This window comes from Amblyomma americanum, chromosome 9, assembly GCF_052857255.1.
Source record: "Amblyomma americanum isolate KBUSLIRL-KWMA chromosome 9, ASM5285725v1, whole genome shotgun sequence".
In the NCBI taxonomy this organism is placed as follows: domain Eukaryota; kingdom Metazoa; phylum Arthropoda; class Arachnida; order Ixodida; family Ixodidae; genus Amblyomma; species Amblyomma americanum.
Window position 1 is genome coordinate 138,335,406 of NC_135505.1, and position 19,162 is coordinate 138,354,567.

Here is a 19,162-nt window from a genome sequence, read left to right on the forward strand (position 1 = left end):
TCGAACCCCGCACCTCCGGCATTCGAGGCGGATGCTCAACCACTCGGCCACCGCTGCAGTTACGCCATCAGTGCGTACTCTCTGTTACTATCATACTCTAGCACACTATGGCCCGGTAAATGGGACAGCACCATCCATCAGTGCGTACACAACTTTCTCTTAGTATAATAGCTCTTTCATATTATGGCCCGGTAAATGGGACAGCGCCATCAGTGCGTGCTCTCTCTTACTATCATAACTCTACGACACTAAGGCCCGCTAAATGGGACAGCGCCATCAGCACGTACACTACAACTCTCTTTTACTATCATAACTCTACGACACTAAGCCCGGTGAATGGGACAGCGCTCTCTTAGTATCATGACTCTTTCACATTATGGCTCGGTAAATGGGACAGCGCCATCAGTGCGTACTCTCTTTTACTATCATAACTGTCCCACACTATGTCCCGGTAAATGGGGCAGCTGGAACACTGGAAGTCAGTAATATGTGTTTGCTGATGACCAAGACTGTCCGCGACGCTCTTCCTGGGTGATTAGTTGTGGTAATAACAGCTTTGTGACGCCAGACACACGGCGTGTTTATGAAAATTTACGTGATCTCACCCCCGCTCGTCAGTGACCTTCGCCGACGTTTACTCTCCCATCGGTTCACACGTATCCCTAAAGTCATGTTTAGGACACAGCTTGGGGCACAGCGAGTCCGGTGCAGCCTCCTCCTTCAAGAACCCTTCGGCGCTCCCGTGACAGTGGACGAGCTGGCCTTGGCGCCATAGTCCTTCTTTCCCTGCTCCTTGTTAACCCCCACCGAGGAGGGTTTGCGCTGGTCCCGCTTGGACTTGCTTCGCGATGGTCCCGCACGAAGAGAGTGAGCTGCCGTAGTCGACTTCGACTTGGAGGCCAGCCTCGAGGGCTCTGAGCTCTTATGTCCTTCGGCCTTGGACTCGGCCTCGGTTTCGAAGACCGCCAAGATTTGCTCGTTGAACAACTGCGCAATGCAAGCGGAGTATGTGCTTCTTTGAGGGCACGGCTTGGCGGAAAGGGGCGGTGCATGCAAGTTCCCCGAAGAGTTTTAACTTGCCCATGGATATCCTGCTTTAGAGAACAACACGCGCACCACCGATCCACCTTTAAGTGTAAACGAATGCATTCTCCGGATACGAAACCTCACCAACTGCCTCCCCCCCCCCCCCCCCCCGTCTTGACTAAATGCTAAATTCGACTGCAATTTTCCTACTGGTGCGATTAGTCGTAAATTTGAGATAATTTGTGATCGTTATTCTGTCATAGAGTCAGTTGTCGTGTGCTAGATAGGTGCTGTAGAGTTCTGGCTTGGCTTCCAAATTCACCTTAGTCAGCTGTCGAATGCCCAGTGGTGGCGAATGCTGACTCAACTCTCGAATGAACTTGAGTCAGCTGTCCAGCATGTAGCACGAGTATGAAGCGAGCAAAGCATGTGGTACCGTACACTTTAGACTTACCTCGAAGAGCTTGCGCCAGGCTACCAAGGCTTGTGGGGTCATGTGCTTGGGTTGGTTGTCCGTCAGAACGCCGATAATTACAATCCCGAACTCCTCGAAGTGCTTGGGCGTAACGTTTTTGATCTTGGCGTGGAACTCGGCGTTCTTCACCGCCAGCTTGAGCAAGTTTTCGGGATGCTGAAGCGACTCTATCATGTTGTTCAGCTGCATGCCTACGGTAAAGGAATGCGACCTGCGATAAGAGGGTAGTATGGCGATTATACAGAGATCCAGACAGGGCCGAGCTGTCAGAACACGGGTAGTAAGTAAAGTAGTGTTAGCTTCTTAGTAATAATTTATCACACAAAGAAATTAGGAGTACACAACGAGATTCAGACTTGTCAAAGCAACAATGAACTGGAATGGTCATGCCTGGCTGCATTATTAGCGTATCAAACACAGACAATGACTGCAGCGCCGCCACCAGTAGCTAGAGTCGGATACAACTCAGGAACGCAGTGGCTTTTGCCCGTCAAAAGACCCCCTTCCAACAAATGGCGTCGGCCGGTTCTCGTGACCCTGCTAGCGTGACAATGCAGGGAGCGACCTGAGAATGCAGAGAGGCGTGGCAGGGTCACGAAAACCGGCCGACGCCATTGGTTGGAAGGGGGTCTTTTGACGGGCAAAAGCCACTTCGTTCCTGAGTTGTATCCGACTCTAGCTACTGGTGGCGGCGCTGCAGTCATTGTCTGTGTTTGATACGCTAATAATGCAGCCAGGCATGACCATGGCTATCCCGGATCATGGAGAGAAATTACTGTCCCCTTTCATCTGCCACTCCCTGCATTGTTACACTAGCAGGGTCATGAGAATCGGCCGACGCCATTGGCTGGAAGGTGGTCCTTTCTCGGGAAAAAGCCGCTTCGTTCTTGAGTTGTATCAGGTTCAGCATGACCAAGCTTTTCGGACTCATCGCAAGCAACTGAACTGTCCCATGCTGTTGCATGGTGGAGCGGTTTCAGCTTCCTGAATCTTTTCCTCCGGTTCTGTTCCCAAGCTGTTCTGGATGAAGTGCTTTTAACTCCCGTTCTCGACAAACTGAGGAATACACGGAGGCGAACCGGAGATAATGCCGGACGCCGATCCTGAAGCGGACTTTTCGAACTTTTCTAAACAATGTACTGAATTTAAAATTCTTTGATTGCTGGTCAATATCCCATAGTTAAAGGTTGTCACTTTAAAAAATAAAAGTTGCCTAAAATTTATTTCGTCTATACAAATGTACTCTAAGAAAAATTAGCATATTCCTAGGCTGGTGAGAGTAATACAATCAAACAATCGATCTCCTAAAATATGGGAAGCTGGTACCGCGATGGAATGTTAAAGACAGTGCGACTTCGTGTACGGTACGAGCAGGATCGAGCCACCACAGGCGCTTGTGTTCTAACTTCCGTTCGTGCTGGTTGGCGTATGGAATTTACAGCGTGAGCTTCTAACCCCCCCCCCCCCCCCCCGCGATATTTGGGGCGTCAATAGTATGAAGTGACGTTACCACATAGCAAGTTCACATGACCAATTGATCACTTAGTCCATTGCCTTGTAACCCATTAATTCTCAATTAATCATGCGGCCCATTAAGTGGTCACTGAACTATTATCGTTACAGTTAAATGAGCTTGCAACTGTACAAATTAACATTCCCTTCCCACACTCATTCTTTCACATGACCCTTAAATATAGAGCTCACGCTGAAACGAGTCGCGTTATGTGAAAACTTCTTCAACATTTAATAAAGGGAGTGGCTATATACTGTACCGGCAGTCGGCAGAATACCTGTCGTGTTAGCTTGTAAGCAGTGGTGGTTGATTGGCTCGCTGTAGTCACGTAACCTGCACAGCCCCAGCCCCCTCAAGAAGGAATTTCTGTTTTTATAAATGGAAAAAGTAAACAGGAGAAATAAATGTTTGTTTCCCCTGGGAGCGTGTCGCCTTTAGGTAGCATACTGAGAGCCTGGCAATGCCGTTTCGTTGGCTATGTGCAGTGATGTGACTGACAAGTTCCCTGCGGACTATTTTGCCGGCTGACGGCACAGTAGTCTCGCCCTTCAATAAACCGCACCTTTGTCTTGCCCAGCGCCTACCTGAACTTAGGATCCTCGGGAAGAGCGGAGATGGCCTTCTCCTTGAACTTGGGGAAAAGGCTGATGTAGTCTGGGTGCTTGTCGAAGAGCGCTCGGAACACTACTGCGCCGTAGTCCTGGTGCTGCTTAGTGAACGCGTGCCACGAGTCGAGCACCATCTTCTTTTCCCTCTCGCTCATGCCTGTGGCCTTGTCCACCTTGTCCTTGCTCTGGCCTTGGCCCATGACCGCGGCGGCCCGACCCGAAACGGGGCGGTCTTCACGCCGAACCCTTCAGGACATGGTCGTGATGACGGTCATGATGCCACTGAGCCTACTGCTCCGAGCTCTCCACGATTTTGTTCTCCTCTTCATCCAACTGGGCGGGATGATAATCAGCTGAACTACAGCTATTTGTTGTTGTTGTTCCCTCTAAAAGAATGGCACATACACACGGTCAGAGCTCTTAAGAGATAAAAGGAGCAAGAAAGAAAAAACATTCCCGAAGAAAATGACGCCACATGGCAACAGCTTCTATTTCCGCTTCCAGATGGCGCAACCATTCGTAAGCACACGGAAAGTGACTACTGAAACTAGCCACTTTTTTGAAGCGGAGCTCCACAACTGGTATCTAATTACCGTCTCTTGGCGGCAGATACAGACGAACACATTTCCAAACCTCCATAGACTACATCTCATAAACCCAACATTATACATCGACACATGCCCCTGGTGCCAGGCCCGCTTTACACTCTTCCACATTTCTTGAGGATGTCGGTCCAAACCAAACACTCTGCAGGCGGAAAACTCGTCTTTTGAGCGGTGGGAGGCGCTGCCGACCAGCAATAACCTGGAGGACCAACGGGACCTCATACAAAAGGTCCGCAGGGCAGCTGAACCCAGTGGAGCCCTGGAATGAAGACCCCGGCCATGAGATAGCACAACTCCCCTTCTTTTTAATAAAGATTTTCCTCCTCCTCCTCCTCCTCCGTAGCTGATATGATCTAAGAACTCTGCCCACGGTGGAGATTGTTCAGGAAGAGAGAGATAAGTAATGAAGAGGAGGGCAAAGATATCTGGCCTGCTACTCTGCACTGGGAAAGGGGCAGCAGAGAAGAAAGAGGGTCGTGATGGGTGACGATGTGGTGAGAAGAGATGAGAATATGTGCAACCACATTGGATGGCATCACAAGCGCGAGTTGAGGCCCGTGTCGCTCAAAAAACGAAAAACGCCCGCATTGCTTGGACTGCTTTCCAATTCTGCTGCCAAGCGCCTAGCAGGAAGTCCTCCGAGAGTGGCCTGCTGTCTAAACGCTTCAAGGAAGCGGCTAACGTCAGTCTTTCGCGTGCATATACTGGACACACTAGTGCATGCTCCACAGTCTCGGTACGGTGCAGTTTGGTACAGACCCATGCAGGAGAAAAATTCACCCAGACTTAACTCAAACGGCATTCAAGCGGGAATGTGAATATCTAATTTTGAACGATTGAATTGTTAAATGTATTTACCGATGTTAACATTTCTTTAGATAGATTTTTTCCTCCTGCCACTTCTATGCGCTTTGAAAGTGCGTTGAACCACGAACAGCAGCATTAATATTGAGATCACTATTCTATTCCAACTATGTAGTCAACACTGATTCTTCTCGCCTTTCATTACCAGTTCAGCGAAGCTAGGGCGACGAGGGAATTGCGGCTGCTTATGTTGTTGACTTTAGCCGCTCCCTATCATCACTGCTTTATTCAGTTTTAAGATTATTGCAGTTTCTATAAGATATGACACAATGAAAGTTTGGAAACTTGATATGGAGGCTGAAGGTGCGGTGGATTTTTGTACAGGACACTAGCTCGCCAATGCCAAAGACTAAAAAAATTGGAGGGGACACTTACGCTCCGCCTTAAAGGTATGACGCATTAGCGCAATGGGTTAATTCTTAGATACGCAGAAATTCATTCTCTACTTTACATTCATTGATCCCTAGGAGTCCTCATACCCCTCCTGGAGCAGTGGTGCAGCGGTTAAGCGTTGCGCCAGTGTACCCTGCGGTGGCAGGTGCTCCCAGCGGGGAGAGCCTTGTGCGGCTCAGGTTCCTCTTCCCGAGCGGCCATTCATTAATCTGACACCTACCACGGTGGGCAGTTTGCTCACTATCCGGTGGGCAGGTTGTGATGACGCCGCAAGATCACATGACGCAGGCTGCCCACTTAAGTTGCTTCTCCGGAGTTGGCTGCCTGGACCACCCTACGCCACCCTATTAATCTCTCACAACGTCGACAATGCCGACGCCGGACTTTGTGGATAACGAGGCCTTTAATGCTATCGCGTTAAAACGTACTAGCAGCATGGAATAGGCTGGTGTAAAAATCATCATCGAATAGAAAAGGAAATAGTGGTCCTTGCATTGTGCATTAGCTGGGGTTTAGTGAATGAAGGAGAAGTCGGGTGTTCAGCGGGTGGCTTGACTCGAGGTCGCTCTTCTGGATATCTTACTTTTGCCAGGACGTCATCCCCATTGCAGAATCGAATAAGGGACTTCCACGAGCTGTTCACATCGCGTTTAGTTCTGGTTTTGCAAAATAGCCAGGCTGTATAAAACTTGGTATAAAGTTCTTAGGAGAGGTGGTGAGTGTCCTGCGGCATTGGTTGATGATGTAAGATATAGTGCAAATGAAACACGAAAGACAGGACGACGCAGCCAAGCGCTTGTCTGCGTCATCCTGTCTGTCTTTCGATGTTTCCTTTACGCTATATCCTACACCATGAGCGTTCCCAAACTCCCCCAACTTTCGGCTTTACTTGACATGGTTTGAGCAGTTCCACATCGGATGTTCATTCGTGGCGTGTACCTGGCGCGTTGTACGCAGTCCGTCGTGAGGGTAGTCCCTTACAAAAATTTCTTTACTCAGTCTATCGACTGTCCGCAGACTTCTGTCTATAAAGTCTATAGAATCACTATAGACAAACCCTAGACAACAGTCTATAGGCAATACAAATCCTATAGACAGTCTATAGACTATGAATAGCCAAAAAGAAATCTTTCGGCAGGCAATAGACTATAAGAAGTCTATAAGACAGTCTATAGACTATGAATAGACAAAAAGAAATATCTTTCGGCAGGCAATAGACTCTATAAGAAGTCTATAGACTGTCTATAGACCATTTTTGTATGGGGTCTCCAACAAGGCTTAGCGTGGAGTCAACACAACAAGAATTAAATGTTTATGTCATCCAGGCTCAGGAATAAGGTACGCGTGGAATGCAGCCCGTCGACGTCAGCTTCGGTTAAGTTTAAAGGCGCTTGGTTCGGAAGGTCACCATCTATCAGCCGATTCAAGGCAACAATGCAAACAACACTTTGCAAGCGACGGCGTTCCGAGAGCACAAGGCGCACACGTACTCGATCTTGCGACAGAGGCTTCGGAACGTGATCTGCACGGGCACAAACACGAACGACGCATTGTCTCGTCGACGGTTCAAGACGCTGCACATCAATCTAGTGCCAGGTCTGGTTTGCAGCGCAGCTGTTCTTGCTACTGCGCTGCTCTGTGCTTCCAGTGCCCTCGTGTCTTTTTCCTGCATTTATTCTTGTGCCTGTAGCGACGACAGTTCAGCTCCTCTTGGGAAAGCGCCGAAATGCCCGCCGAAGAAGATGACAACGGAAGTGTTTCCACGGTGCAGTCCTGTCGGTAAGAACATGAAGAGATCGCAGCAGATGTGTTTATAAGAGATACGTTGTGCATGCAGAGCGGCGACTGCGATATCGTACGACAATACTTCAGGCCTTGTGTCGCCTGTGCCCTTGCTATCTTCCGACGTTTTCTCAGTAGCAGTTTGCTCACCGAGCTTGACGTTGTCCAACGATGGAAGTGGTAATGTGTAAAATATGCGCTGACCTTCTACGCCGAGGCAGTGAAGAAGTAAGTAGTGCTTTGCGACGATCCGGCGTGCAGTCAGAGGCCCCCGAAGCAAGCACGTAGTTCTCGAAGATGCGGAACCATTGCGGCCACGCAACAGCAGGTCGACCAGGCACAGGCAGGAACGGGGGCGGCGGCTCGAGTCCAGAAATGCTCATGGCGCCTGAAAGCAAGCGGCGAAAGTCACGCCCCCCGAAATTATCCCATCCCCGTCGCCAATGTTGTAGCGGCGGGTGCCGCTCAAGTACATGAACTGCTAGCAACCAAAACCATCCCCGTTTATTTCCACATACAGTCATATATATACACATAGCGACACTGGTGCCTCTGGCGGCAGGTGATCCCCAAACCGAAACCGAAACCACATATACAACAGTGCCATTAGACGTTTTTAGCATAACGGATATGTACTAGCAGAGACGTATACTGGTTTACCGGACCCCTCCTGCGCACGCGTAGTGGCTGCCCCCCCCCCCCCCCCCCCCACGACACCAACAGTGCCACTGCGCATGCCCAGACTGGATCCAGTAAACCGGCCACTATTACGTCTCCGGTATGCTAAAAACGTCTCTTATCTCTCAAGACAATCGTACGTAGAAAATCCGTCGTCGGCGTTGCGAAAGATAAATAGGGTGGCTTAGGGTGGCCCAGGCAGCCACCCCAGAGAAGCAACCTTGGTAAGGTGACCATGTGGGGTCATCACAACATCCAATGGATTGTGAGAAAACTAACCACGCTGGCAGGTGGCAGTTAAGTTAATGGCTGTTCTCGAGAGGTTGCTCGGGAACAGCAACTTGAGTCGCACAAGACCAACCGGTGGCAGTACCTGCCATCGCAGCTCAGTGGCGCATCCCTTAACCGCTGCACCATTGAGCAAGGAGTAGTAGGAGGACTCCCAGGGACATATGAATGTAAAGTTGAGAATGACTAACTCCGCATATGTGGGCACTAACTCATTAACGCTATCGCGTTGTGTCCTTAAGGCGGAGCTATAGTGTGTTCTCAAATTTTTTGCCTTGCCAGTATACTCACCTTTGATGTGGAAGGTGGGAGACTGACGAAGAGGCTTCAAAATGGATTGAAGACAGCGCAGCGCGCTACTGCACGAGAAGATTATAGGTATAAATTTAAGAGACCGGAAGAGAGCAAAGATGGTCATGCAGGGAACAAAGGCGAGTTAATGCTATCGTACCTGAAATCAGTTACAATAAATGAACATGGGCAGGACATGTAATGTGCACGACATATAACTGACGGTCGTCAAGGATAAAGGAGTGGATTCCAAGGGAAATTCAACGCAGTAGGGGGTGACAGAAGATCAGGTGGTTGGATGAGACAAAAGCTTGCGGGGATAATGTAACCCCAGTTGGCACAAGTCAGGGACGGATATCGGAGTTGCCTACATCCTGTAATAGACTTAACTGGGATTACCATGAGGATGATGCTGATTAGAACGTTACTGCTGGGAGCAAACTGTAAAGCAACGTTCTTTCTATCCCATCCAGTCTCTCTGATTAGTCTCTTACTGTATACTTGAGTAAAGTGAGTGAGTGTAACGAAAATTTGGACTGATCGGTCGGTACATATTGATCTCAGCAGATCGCAAGAGAGAGCGAGAGAAAAAAGATACACATAAAGAAACAAGCTACACGATACTCCCTATACAAGCCTGTGTGTATGTGTGGCTGCAGGAGTCTCATGTAGCCTCTTTCTTGGAGATTTTGCGATTGAATTATTTAGTCAAGCCGCGGCCTTCCGATTCCTTTCTTCCCGTTATTTTATCTGTTCCACCGCAAATCGTATTCGTACTGCCAATGCTGTATTTGTTCTGAACTTCAAGACCGCACTGCTAAAGACGGCGGCAAAAACCTCTCTCCGAGCTCTAGAGTTCCGGGGTTTTGACCGCGTTTGGAAACCTTTGCATTTGGTTATGACGTAAATGCTTTTGTGTTCTCTCCGCCGGTATAATAAGGTGAATAAAGAGGCTGCTTAAGACAGCTTGCCGAAGACCCCAACAGCCGGTTTACTATCGGTACGCTGTCTTATCGGCTTGGCATTGTCTCTGCAGCTCCGTCGACAATCTCTCCGTCCGCTCTGAAAGAGAGAAAAAAGGCGTCGCCTTATCGGGCGCATAGCAGCCAGGCATGAAAATGCACCCGATAATGCGCACTCCCAACAGCTCGCGCTAGTCGAACGCTGCTCCGAAAGCAGTGTTCAGCCCTGGCAAACGTAGCAACGTTAAAGGCGGCGTCCCGCGGGCTTGCAGAGACATGGCCCCTCGAGACACCTACACCCTGCTCGGCTACTCCAGGGACCTGGACTGGCGGCCCACGCGGTTCGTGGACCCCGTGCCTTCGGTCCGGGTGTGCAGCCTCTGCGGGCTGATCCCGGAGGCCACGGTGCAGCTGCCTTGCGCCCACATCCTGTGCCGGCCCTGCTACGACGGCTGCCTCCGACAGGGGGGCGTGTGCGCCCTCGACGAACAGGGCTTCACGAAGGAGGACGCCGAGTGGATATCACTGTCGCTCGACAACTTCATGCGAAGGAAGGTGAGGAGGAAATGGTGGATGAGTAGGGGCGCCGGTAGCTATGTGCTGATGCAATCATTAGCGGCTTTATCAGTAGCATATGCGATAGACAAGGGCATCGCGGGTTCAATCGCAGCTACGGCAGCCTCATTTTTGATGGAAACAAACTGCTAGAACAGCCCGTGTACTGAGCATGTTAGCATGAGCGTGTTTGTTGCAAGTTAGTGAATCGCAGCTGGTCAAAATTAATTTGTATACCGCCGTTACTACGTGTCTCATAGTCCACCGTGATACCCTGAAAGTAAAGATACGTTATTCCGGAGACCCCCACTACGTCACCTCTTTCTTCCTTTCTTCGTTAACTCCCTCCTTTATTCCTTCCATCACGGCGCGGTTCGGGTGTCCACCGAGATATGTGAGACAGTTACTGCGTCATTTCCTTTCCTCAAAACCAATTTTCATTTTTAAAATTAACCATTAGGGGACTCCCGGATTCGAACCTGACCACGGCGGCTGCGTTTCGATGGAGGCGGAACGCTAAGGCGCCCGTGTGCTGTGCGATGTCAGTGCACGTTAAAGATCCCCAGGTGGTCGAAATTATTCCGGGCCACTCCACTACGGCACCTCTTTCTTCATTTCTTCTTTCACGCCCTCCTTTTTCCCTTCCCTTACGGCGCGCTTCAGGTGCCCGCCGATACATGAGACAGATACTGCGCCATTTCCTTTCCCCAAAAATAATAATAATAATAATAATTGGTTTTTTGGGGAAAGGAAATGGCGCAGTATCTGTCTCATATATCGTTGGACACCTGAACCGCGCCGTAAGGGAAGGGATAAAGGAGGGAGTGAAAGAAGAAAGGAAGAAGAGGTGCCGTAGTGGAGGACTCCGGAATAATTTCGACCACCTGGGGACCTTAAACGTGCACTGACATCGCGCAGCACACGGGCGCCTTAGCGTTTTGCCTTCATAAAAACACAGCCGCCGCGTTCGGGTTGGAACCCGGGAACTCCTAACCACTGAGCCACCGCGGCGGATCATTAAATCGATACAGAAAGTGACTTTGAGTCATATATCAGGCGGATTTGCTAGCTTTTGTTTATGAAGAGTGGCATCACTTAAGCCTAACTTAATCATTACCCGGAAATCCTACTATAAGTTATAAACGGCCTATACCACAGTCGTAGGCACTCGTTGTCAGAGAGCAATCACTATTTACTTCTGTGTTTCACCGATCAGAGTAGTTATTTCGTATGTTTTGTACGTGCTAGAAACTGCATGTTTTCATTCTTTTAATTGTGTGCAGAAAGCATGTATTTCACTCCTGCTTGGATCAAGCATTGGCCTGCAGTATTTTAAAATATTTATTGATGTGTCATTGATCATTAGTTCATTCAAGATACTGCTATAAAACGCGCCATCTCTTCTAAGATATACTTTCGTCCATTGCTTAATAGTTGAAAGCGATTGCCTTCTACTTGCTGCGAGCCTTTCTTTGAGGGAGCTAGCATTGCGGCGTTTGGACGCATGAGCAAGTAGTAAACAGCAAACAGGGCAGTGGCTGCACTGTTTTATTGAGTCATGCTGAACGTGCTTAGAAGTGCGTCAACAAGTGCCGAAATAGTCAGCGTTCTCTGACTATTGTTGCAAGACTCAGATGTGGCAGCACACACTGCTCTAAGAGCGATTGATACAATGACAACGAGAGTGCAGAGGACGTAATAAACAGATATTTTTTTTATTCGCATGATCCACCTGAAAGCTGAGTGGTTACAAGTTTCTATCTACGTATCAGTCACGTATCAGTTGAGTGCTTATATAGAATGACTGCTCCGGGCGTTGTTTAAATGACGTATATCTTTAGAAGGCAGATGTCACGGTCGTTGTTTCGTCAGGATTGACGAAGCCTGCCATTTTTTCTGATTGTTTGTGTATGCTGTTAGTTATGTAGGCGGATGAGATTAAGAAGTTTGCGGGCATACGATGGGCGCAGCTGGCAAAGGAGAGGGTTAATTGGAGAGACATGGGAGAGGCCTTTGCCCTGCAGTGGTCGTAGTCAGGCTGATGATGATGATGATTACTGGGCGCACCTTTATGCTTATAGGTTACTGATTTGACACATGCGTGAAAATAGTGCTCATGTGCATTATAGCTTCCCATAAAGAGGGTAAGCAGTAAATTCTAGGTGCCCAGACAGCAGTTCTGGCTATGAGGAATGCCATAGTGGAGAGCTGCGGATGAAGCCACCTGGGTTTCATTTATACCCACAAAAATCTCAGCACAAGGGCATTCCTGCACTTCGCTTCCATCGAAATACTGCCGCCTAGACCTGGATCGAAGCCGTGAATGCGCGGTTACCACTGGAACACTGTATGGCCATTGACACAGCACCGCTTGTTCTCCTGATAAGGTGTAGTGCACTTATGAAGAAATAGCTGATTGCTTTGTTTGCGTTGAGAAAAGCCGCTATTAATGCGACAGAATTATAGGCTCTGTTTTCGAGGAAAGCCGGCGTCCGTCATTGTCACGAAAGAGCGCTATTGGTTGAGAGGGCGATTAATGCAAAGAGCTCAGCATAAATTGAAGTCGCTGCGGTGGCTAAGGGGTTATCCTTATGAAAATTTTCTATAGATATATTGTATACACTTCCTATAGACTCTCTTGCCTTCCTATAGATTTTTTGCTTTGTCTATGCATAGTCTATAGACTGTCTACAGACAAAGTCTATTAAATGTGCAGGGCCATAAATCCATAGATTGTCTATAGACTGTCTATAGGATTTGTATTGCCTATAGACTATTCGCTAGCATTTGTCTTCAGAGAGTCATAGACTTTATATACAGATGTCTATAGACTGTCTAAAGATATCTTTGTAAGGTTATGGTGCTCGGCTGCTGCCCGACAGACGTGGGTTCGATCCCGGCCGCGGCGGTCACATGTCGATGAAGGCGAAATGCTAGAGACCTGTGTACTGCGCGATGTCACTGCTTGTTAAAGTTCTCCGGGCGGTGAAATTATCCGGAGCCCTCCACTACGGCGTCCCTCATAACCGTAGTCGCTTTGGGACGTGTAACCCCGTAAAACCTTGAACCTAATCTCCATAAATTGAACATGCCCCGCAAAGAAAAGCGATACAACACTGACGCCGCAAACAAAGAGCTAACTGCCCTTATAGAAATGGCCTATAGACAGTCTATAGACTTCTTATAGACTCTACTGCCTTCCTGTAGATAATTATTTTAGTCTATTCGTAGTCTATAGATTGTCTGTAGACAAAAGTCTACTGAAAGTGTATGGCTACGAATCTATATATTGCCTATAGACTGTATATAACATTTGTATTTCCTATAGACCGTTCTCTAGGATTTGTCTATAGAGAGTCTATAGACTTTAAAGAGAGAAACATATGGAGAATCTACAGACTGTCTAAAAATTTTTTTTTGTAAGGACGTACTCTATGCGCGCAGGTCCACTGCTGGAACGACGTGAACGGATGCGACGTGGTCGTCGAGGTCTCCAAAATTGCCGACCACTTCAGCAACGAGTGCGATTTCCACGCTACGTCGTGCTCCAAGTGTGCCTCCACGGTCTTGCACAGGGACGTCGTCGAACACCTTAAGTCCGGATGTCTCACTGCCTTCGTTCCGGGACCGCCTGTACCGCCAGGTGACGAGTCCCCCAGGGAACGCATGAAGCAGAACGCAGAGACTCGGAAAGCGTTGATCGAAGCCGTGGCGGCTCTGGAAGACACGAAAGCACAGAAGACATCACTGGAGGCCAGCCTCAAGGAGCTCAAGGAACTCCTTTCGCAGAGCTTCGCTGCTCTGGCGACCATGGAGAGGAGCTCGTCAGACAGTGGATCCGAAGCTGGAGACACCAGTCGCAAACGGCACAACTCGAAACAGCGCGACCCTAATGGCAGGTATCTCAAAACCTTTCTTATGATTGGGATAATTAAGCGAAAGATTCTTGGGTATCATAACCCGAACGTTCACGGGCTTCTAAAAAGGTCTCAGCCTGAGTTGTCATTGAACAAGGCAGATTTGTATTTGGTGCGACAGACAGTACGGACTGACCAACCTTGAGTATCTGGCGCAATGCGGGTTGGGCGAAAAGGTAGTGAAGTCACACGTGGAGCGGCGGATTTCAAAAGTGATTAAGACATCACATGAATTGTGCATATGAGCTCGCAACAGGACTCAGACGTCGTCATGACATGCAAGAATGTAAATTAATTGCACGGAAAAGAAAATTAGGATGAGATGGAAATCGAGTATGTGCCCCTTTTATTCCGTGTCAGGCACGCGAACACCAGGCCACCGAGGCATGTTCATTCGACTTGGTTAAAAGGATGCTTTGCGTGTGTTGTCCGACACTTTGTCTGCGAAATGATATGCAAAATTTGGTTTGGTTTGGTTTGTGCGGTTTTGCGCCTCAAAGTGGCTTACGCTATGAGGGACGCTGTAGAGGAGTCCTCCTGAATAATTTCGACCAACCAGGGTTTTATAACGTGCACTGGCATCAAACAGTACACGGGCGTCTAGCATTTTGCCTCCACCGAGATGCGGCCGACGGAGGCGAAATGCTAGAGGCCCGTTTACTGTGAAAAATACCCCAGGTCGCTGAAGGAAGCCATTAATGCTATCCAGTCATACCCGTAAGGCGGAGCTTAAGCGTCCTCTGGATATGCGAATCCGTGCCGACTAAGCATCCTGAGATGCACTGTCTTCAGCAGCGCGTGAAAGAGATGGAGAGAGAGAGAGGGTTTAGTGACAGGAAAGGCAGAGAGGTTGGCCTGAAAAATAAATATCTGGCCTGCTACTCTGCACTGGGGGACGGGAAGAGGAGAAGAAAGAAGGTCACGATGGCGGATGATGATGATGATGGGAGGAGGCAGATGAAAAAAAAAGACATAAAAAATATCACTGAGGTGGCTCAGTGCTTAGGGCGCTCGGCCATTGAGCCGGAGGGCCGACGTTCGATCCAGGCCGCAGCGGCTACGTTTCGCTGGAGGCGAAACGCAAAAGGCTCCCGAGTGCTGTGCGATGTCATTACTGTTAAAGAACCCCAGCTGGTCTAATTTAATCCGGTGCCGTCCACTACGGCGTCCCTTCTAGCTCTTGTGCCGCTTTGGAATGTTAAACTCCACAGTTTATAGCCTTTTTGATTGCGTAAACGCGAGAGTAAACATACCCAACAATTCTGGACAAAAGCATTTTTGAACGGGAACAATTTTTTAAGCGCATTTTTTAAAATATATATTGTAAGATTTCACTATAACAATCTATATATCCACAGGTATTGCTTTAGGAGGCTTGAATTTTTTTTCTATTAATGTTTGTGCTATCGTCAAAAGCGCTCCCCATTTGTTTTCTATGGTAGCCTTAATTGCTCGATGCGAGCGATAGAAAACTTGAAAAAGAAAGACTGTAAAAAGAAAGAAAGAAATAAAGCAAGAAGGAAAGAAAGAAGGAAAGAAAGAAAGAAAGAACGAAAGAAAGAACGAAAGAAAGAAAGAATGAAAGAAAGAAAGACTTTGCCACACATTGGTAGAATGGACGATTAGCTTCAATGTTTCCATGCAGTACCTTACAATTTTCTAATATTCAAAATTTTTGTCCGAGAACGTTGGACATGTGTGTGCTTGTATTTCGCAGTTGCGAGGCCAAGCACCTTCGCGAAGGCATCGCTGAGGTCCTCAGGGCGTGGAAGGACTACCAGATCCGGTACATGACCCAGCGTGCCAACGAGGCATCCGAGAAGTCCCAGTCCCCCTCGAAGAACAGGCACGAGTGGTTCGCCATGAGCTACGCGTCGCTCAAGGAAGTCGCTCTCAGAGACGGCAAGGCCGATGCCCCGAGTAGCCCGGGCTACTTCTTCGGCTACCGCATCGAGCCCATTATTCGGTTCAAGACGCATGGAAAAAACGTCAGGATGCACTTCGGACTCCAGGTGAGGGGGGCCAGAATTAAGGAAGCAAACCTAAGAAATATATTTTCTAGCAAGATAATAGGCACTAGAACTCAATTAGATGTCCTGCGGACGTCCTGAACGTCCGCAGGACGTTCATAAGAGTTTTATTGTCCTTTGGAAAGGAACCTATATTCGTTGCAACCTGTGTAGAAAGACATGTTTAATTTTATGTCTTTATTTCTGCCATGTTGCCACTGATTGAGCAGCGGCACATTCTGCTTTGTACTAGTGGGATCATCATCAGTAGCAGCCCACGTATACGTACACTACAGGACAATGGCCTTCCCCACTGACCTCCATTTAACCCTTTCCTTCGGCAGCCGCTGCCACCGAAGCCCCTCAAACTTGCTGATTTCATCTGCACACCAGATTCTCGGCGGTTCCTACCACGTTTACCAGCTATTGGAACACGCTACAGTGTTACCCTAATGGACCATGCTTTGTCTGTTTCTAAGAGTACGTCTATACCGTGCCGATTTCTTTTTTCTGATTTTATTCACGATATCATTAACCTTTGGTATTGCTCTTATCCAAGTTGCTCTCTTTTTAAACGCACCCCATTTTTCTGGGCCGCGCAAGGCCCATCGCGGTCAGTGGGGCTTCGCTTAACCGCTGCACCACTGCGCCAGGAGGGTATGAGGACTCCCAGGGATCTATTAATGCAAAGTAGAGAATCAGCTTCTTCATATATGGGAATTAACCCATTGCGCGGAGCTTAAGTGTCATCTCCAATTTTTATAGTTTCTCTTTGTGAGAGTGCATTGAGTGAGTAAATGAATGTGTTAGTGATGGGTGATGGGGTGAGCGAGTGAATCAACGAATGAGCCGGCCAGTCAGTCAATGAATTAGTAAACTTATAAATAAACCCTCCGGAAACTTGTAAGCAAAATAGGTTGACGAATTCAAAGAACACGACACTGTCAAGCACTAACTTTCATCTTTGTGCCACTGGGATAGAATGTGAGGTATGAAATTTGAAGAGCGCACAAGATTAAAGATGACACAGGAGCAGACGAGACAAGCGCCATCTTTCCCTGCCCGTGCTAAGTCTTTTGCGCTGTTCACTGCAATGCTGAAAAGCTAGCCTTTCAGCTTATGAGTGAATGAAGGAATTAATTTATTCAAACTGCCTGAGAATTACGAGCACTCTGCAATTCATGGCAGGTGCTGCGTGGCGAGCATGACGAGCAGCTCTTGTGGCCCTTCCACCACAACGTGCGGCTGTGGATGATGGTGCCCTCTGGCCAAGCGAGCGGCGGCTGCCCTCTGGAGATTAACGCCGAGGCCGTGGGCGAGCGGTTTTACGCCAGACCCGCAGATGGCGCGCGTGGCAACGGGCCGTGCTTCAGCTCGTCATCCGTGGATCTCAAGGCACTCGAGTCTGGCGGCTTCGTGGAAAACGACCGGCTGCGGCTGCGTTTCGAAGTGCTGCCATAACGCGACACCGTGCGAACAAAAAGAAGCAAAAAATGTTGCTCGAGAGTAGTGCATATTCTTCGTCGACGTAGGGACAAGACAGAGTGTCAGGCATAGAGTGGCAGAGCAGCAGACACAGAGTGGCAGAGTGCCAGGCACAGAGTGGCAACTCAAAGTAACAGAGTGGCACAGTGACAGAGTGCCAGGCATAGAGTGGCAGAGCAGCAGACACAGAGTGGCAGAGTACCAGGCACAGAGTGGAAGACACAGAGTGACAGAGTGCCAGGCATAGAGTGGCAGACACAGTGACAGAGTGGTAGATTGCTAGGCGCGCAGTGCCAGGCACAGAGTGGCAGACACAGAGTGGCAGAGTGCCTGGCACAGATTGACAGAGTGCCAGATACAGAGTTGCAGACACAGAGTGGCAGATTGCCAGGCACAGAGTGGCAGAGTGCCTGGCACAGAGTGGCAGACACATAGTGGCAGAGTGGTAGTTACCTGCAGTGCACCGTCTCCAATTTGTGTTTTCGTATGGAATGAATGTGAGCCAACGGCCTTGTCCAATTTGGACCCGAGATGTACTGGCGATCTTCTAGAGAGTTTGTGATTAACATGTACCAGTGAAATTACTCCCAGGACGTCAGCCGAAGTTCAGTGTGTGTACGAAACTTCTATTAAGAGAGTATCGTAATATCCGGTATACAGTCTCTACCAGGTACGTAGACCCCGGAAGCAATAATTGCCACCAGCGTGTAAAAATGTATGTACGCATAAAGCGCAAATATCAGAAAACCCCATAATAGAAGAAGTGTTGGGAATTTCATGTATTCGGCGATATTGAAAAAAAGGATACTGTATAGTTGGCACTTATAGATAGTCCGCATTCTATGTACAGAGTAATTAGTTATTAGCATCCACATGAGCGCTGCCGTACTGCTACAAAAAAAAAAACTGCGCAGCTTTCCCAGCCTCCGGATCTTCTCTTCGTACTTTACTTTGTATCCGTATAGCTCTTCTCAAAAGTAGTGCTAATGAGTAATTATCACCTTCGTATCCGACTTCAAGAACGTATAATGGCCAATATATGAAAACGGTAATTTTTCAGCTGAGAATATCTTACACTCTAAGCACTTATTTGCGGAAAAACCGCTCGGAATGATAAAAAGTTCCCCATCGGAATGCATGGTGTAGTTGTGTGCGTAACTGTAGGAAGGTGCATAACTTAACAGCTAATAATGCTCTATCAAAAGCGTGTACATTTGCGCGCTTTTCCGCGTGTGAGGGAGAGATAGAATAAAGCGTAGCGCCAAGGTAAAAAAAAAAGAGGGAAATGGAAGCGGGGGAAGGGGGAGCTGCAAGCAGCCGCCTCGACCAGACGCACGTTCGCATCACTCCGAGTGTTTTAAGCTTTTTGGACCGGACCTTTTTGGGCTAGGCTCCCAAAAATGGTTGGGCCACCACCATCTTGTTCCTCGCCTTCTGTGGACAAGTTGCAAAGCTTCCGCGTAGAAGGCTACCCCAGGAAACCATCCCGATACATCGGATACGCCTATGGCCGAATCCGCCAACATGGCTCCCGGGCAGCCTCGACAAGACGCCGCGGTAACATCGCTCTGCAGCGGCACAGATAACGCGGCGCAATCTATCGTGCTTGACGCCGACGCAAGCATGACGGATGAGGATTCCAGCCAAGCGATTGCGGCGATATACCCGTCTACAATCCCTTCTGTTCTTTCCACGGAAAACTTGCCTGGAA

General features: G+C 48.6%; 2 protein-coding genes across 2 annotated transcripts; one reads left to right on the plus strand and one right to left on the minus strand.

The window, feature by feature from the left end:
• Nucleotides 1-402: 402 nt before the first annotated feature.
• On the minus strand, nucleotides 403-3,929 carry LOC144105626 (globin-like). The gene is made up of 3 exons (XM_077638743.1): nucleotides 3,599-3,929; nucleotides 1,481-1,712; nucleotides 403-987 (listed from the first exon to the last, which is right to left on the minus strand). Exons 1-3 carry the CDS (start codon nucleotides 3,820-3,822, stop codon nucleotides 721-723), a joined length of 723 nt encoding a protein of 240 aa, XP_077494869.1. The 5' UTR covers nucleotides 3,823-3,929; the 3' UTR covers nucleotides 403-720.
• Nucleotides 3,930-7,033: 3,104 nt separating this feature from the next.
• On the plus strand, nucleotides 7,034-17,974 carry LOC144104578 (TNF receptor-associated factor 6-like). Its single transcript, XM_077637677.1, has 5 exons — nucleotides 7,034-7,263; nucleotides 9,758-10,040; nucleotides 13,485-13,939; nucleotides 15,675-15,969; nucleotides 17,155-17,974. Exons 1-5 carry the CDS (start codon nucleotides 7,211-7,213, stop codon nucleotides 17,425-17,427), a joined length of 1,359 nt encoding a protein of 452 aa, XP_077493803.1. The 5' UTR covers nucleotides 7,034-7,210; the 3' UTR covers nucleotides 17,428-17,974.
• Nucleotides 17,975-19,162: the final 1,188 nt, after the last annotated feature.

Bases quoted from the DNA above. Each gene is read 5' to 3' on its own strand.
- LOC144104578 (XM_077637677.1), top strand. From the start codon at position 7,211: ATGCCCGCCGAAGAAGATGACAACGGAAGTGTTTCCACGGTGCAGTCC. The intron at 7,264-9,757 runs GTAAGAACATGA...GCGGGCTTGCAG, and splicing joins TCCACGGTGCAGTCCTGTCG to AGACATGGCCCCTCGAGACA. The intron at 10,041-13,484 runs GTGAGGAGGAAA...CTATGCGCGCAG, and splicing joins ACAACTTCATGCGAAGGAAG to GTCCACTGCTGGAACGACGT.
- LOC144105626 (XM_077638743.1), bottom strand. From the start codon at position 3,822: ATGGGCCAAGGCCAGAGCAAGGACAAGGTGGACAAGGCCACAGGCATG. The intron at 1,713-3,598 runs GTAGGCGCTGGG...CTCTTATCGCAG, and splicing joins CCCGAGGATCCTAAGTTCAG to GTCGCATTCCTTTACCGTAG. The intron at 988-1,480 runs GTAAGTCTAAAG...TGCATTGCGCAG, and splicing joins CCTGGCGCAAGCTCTTCGAG to TTGTTCAACGAGCAAATCTT.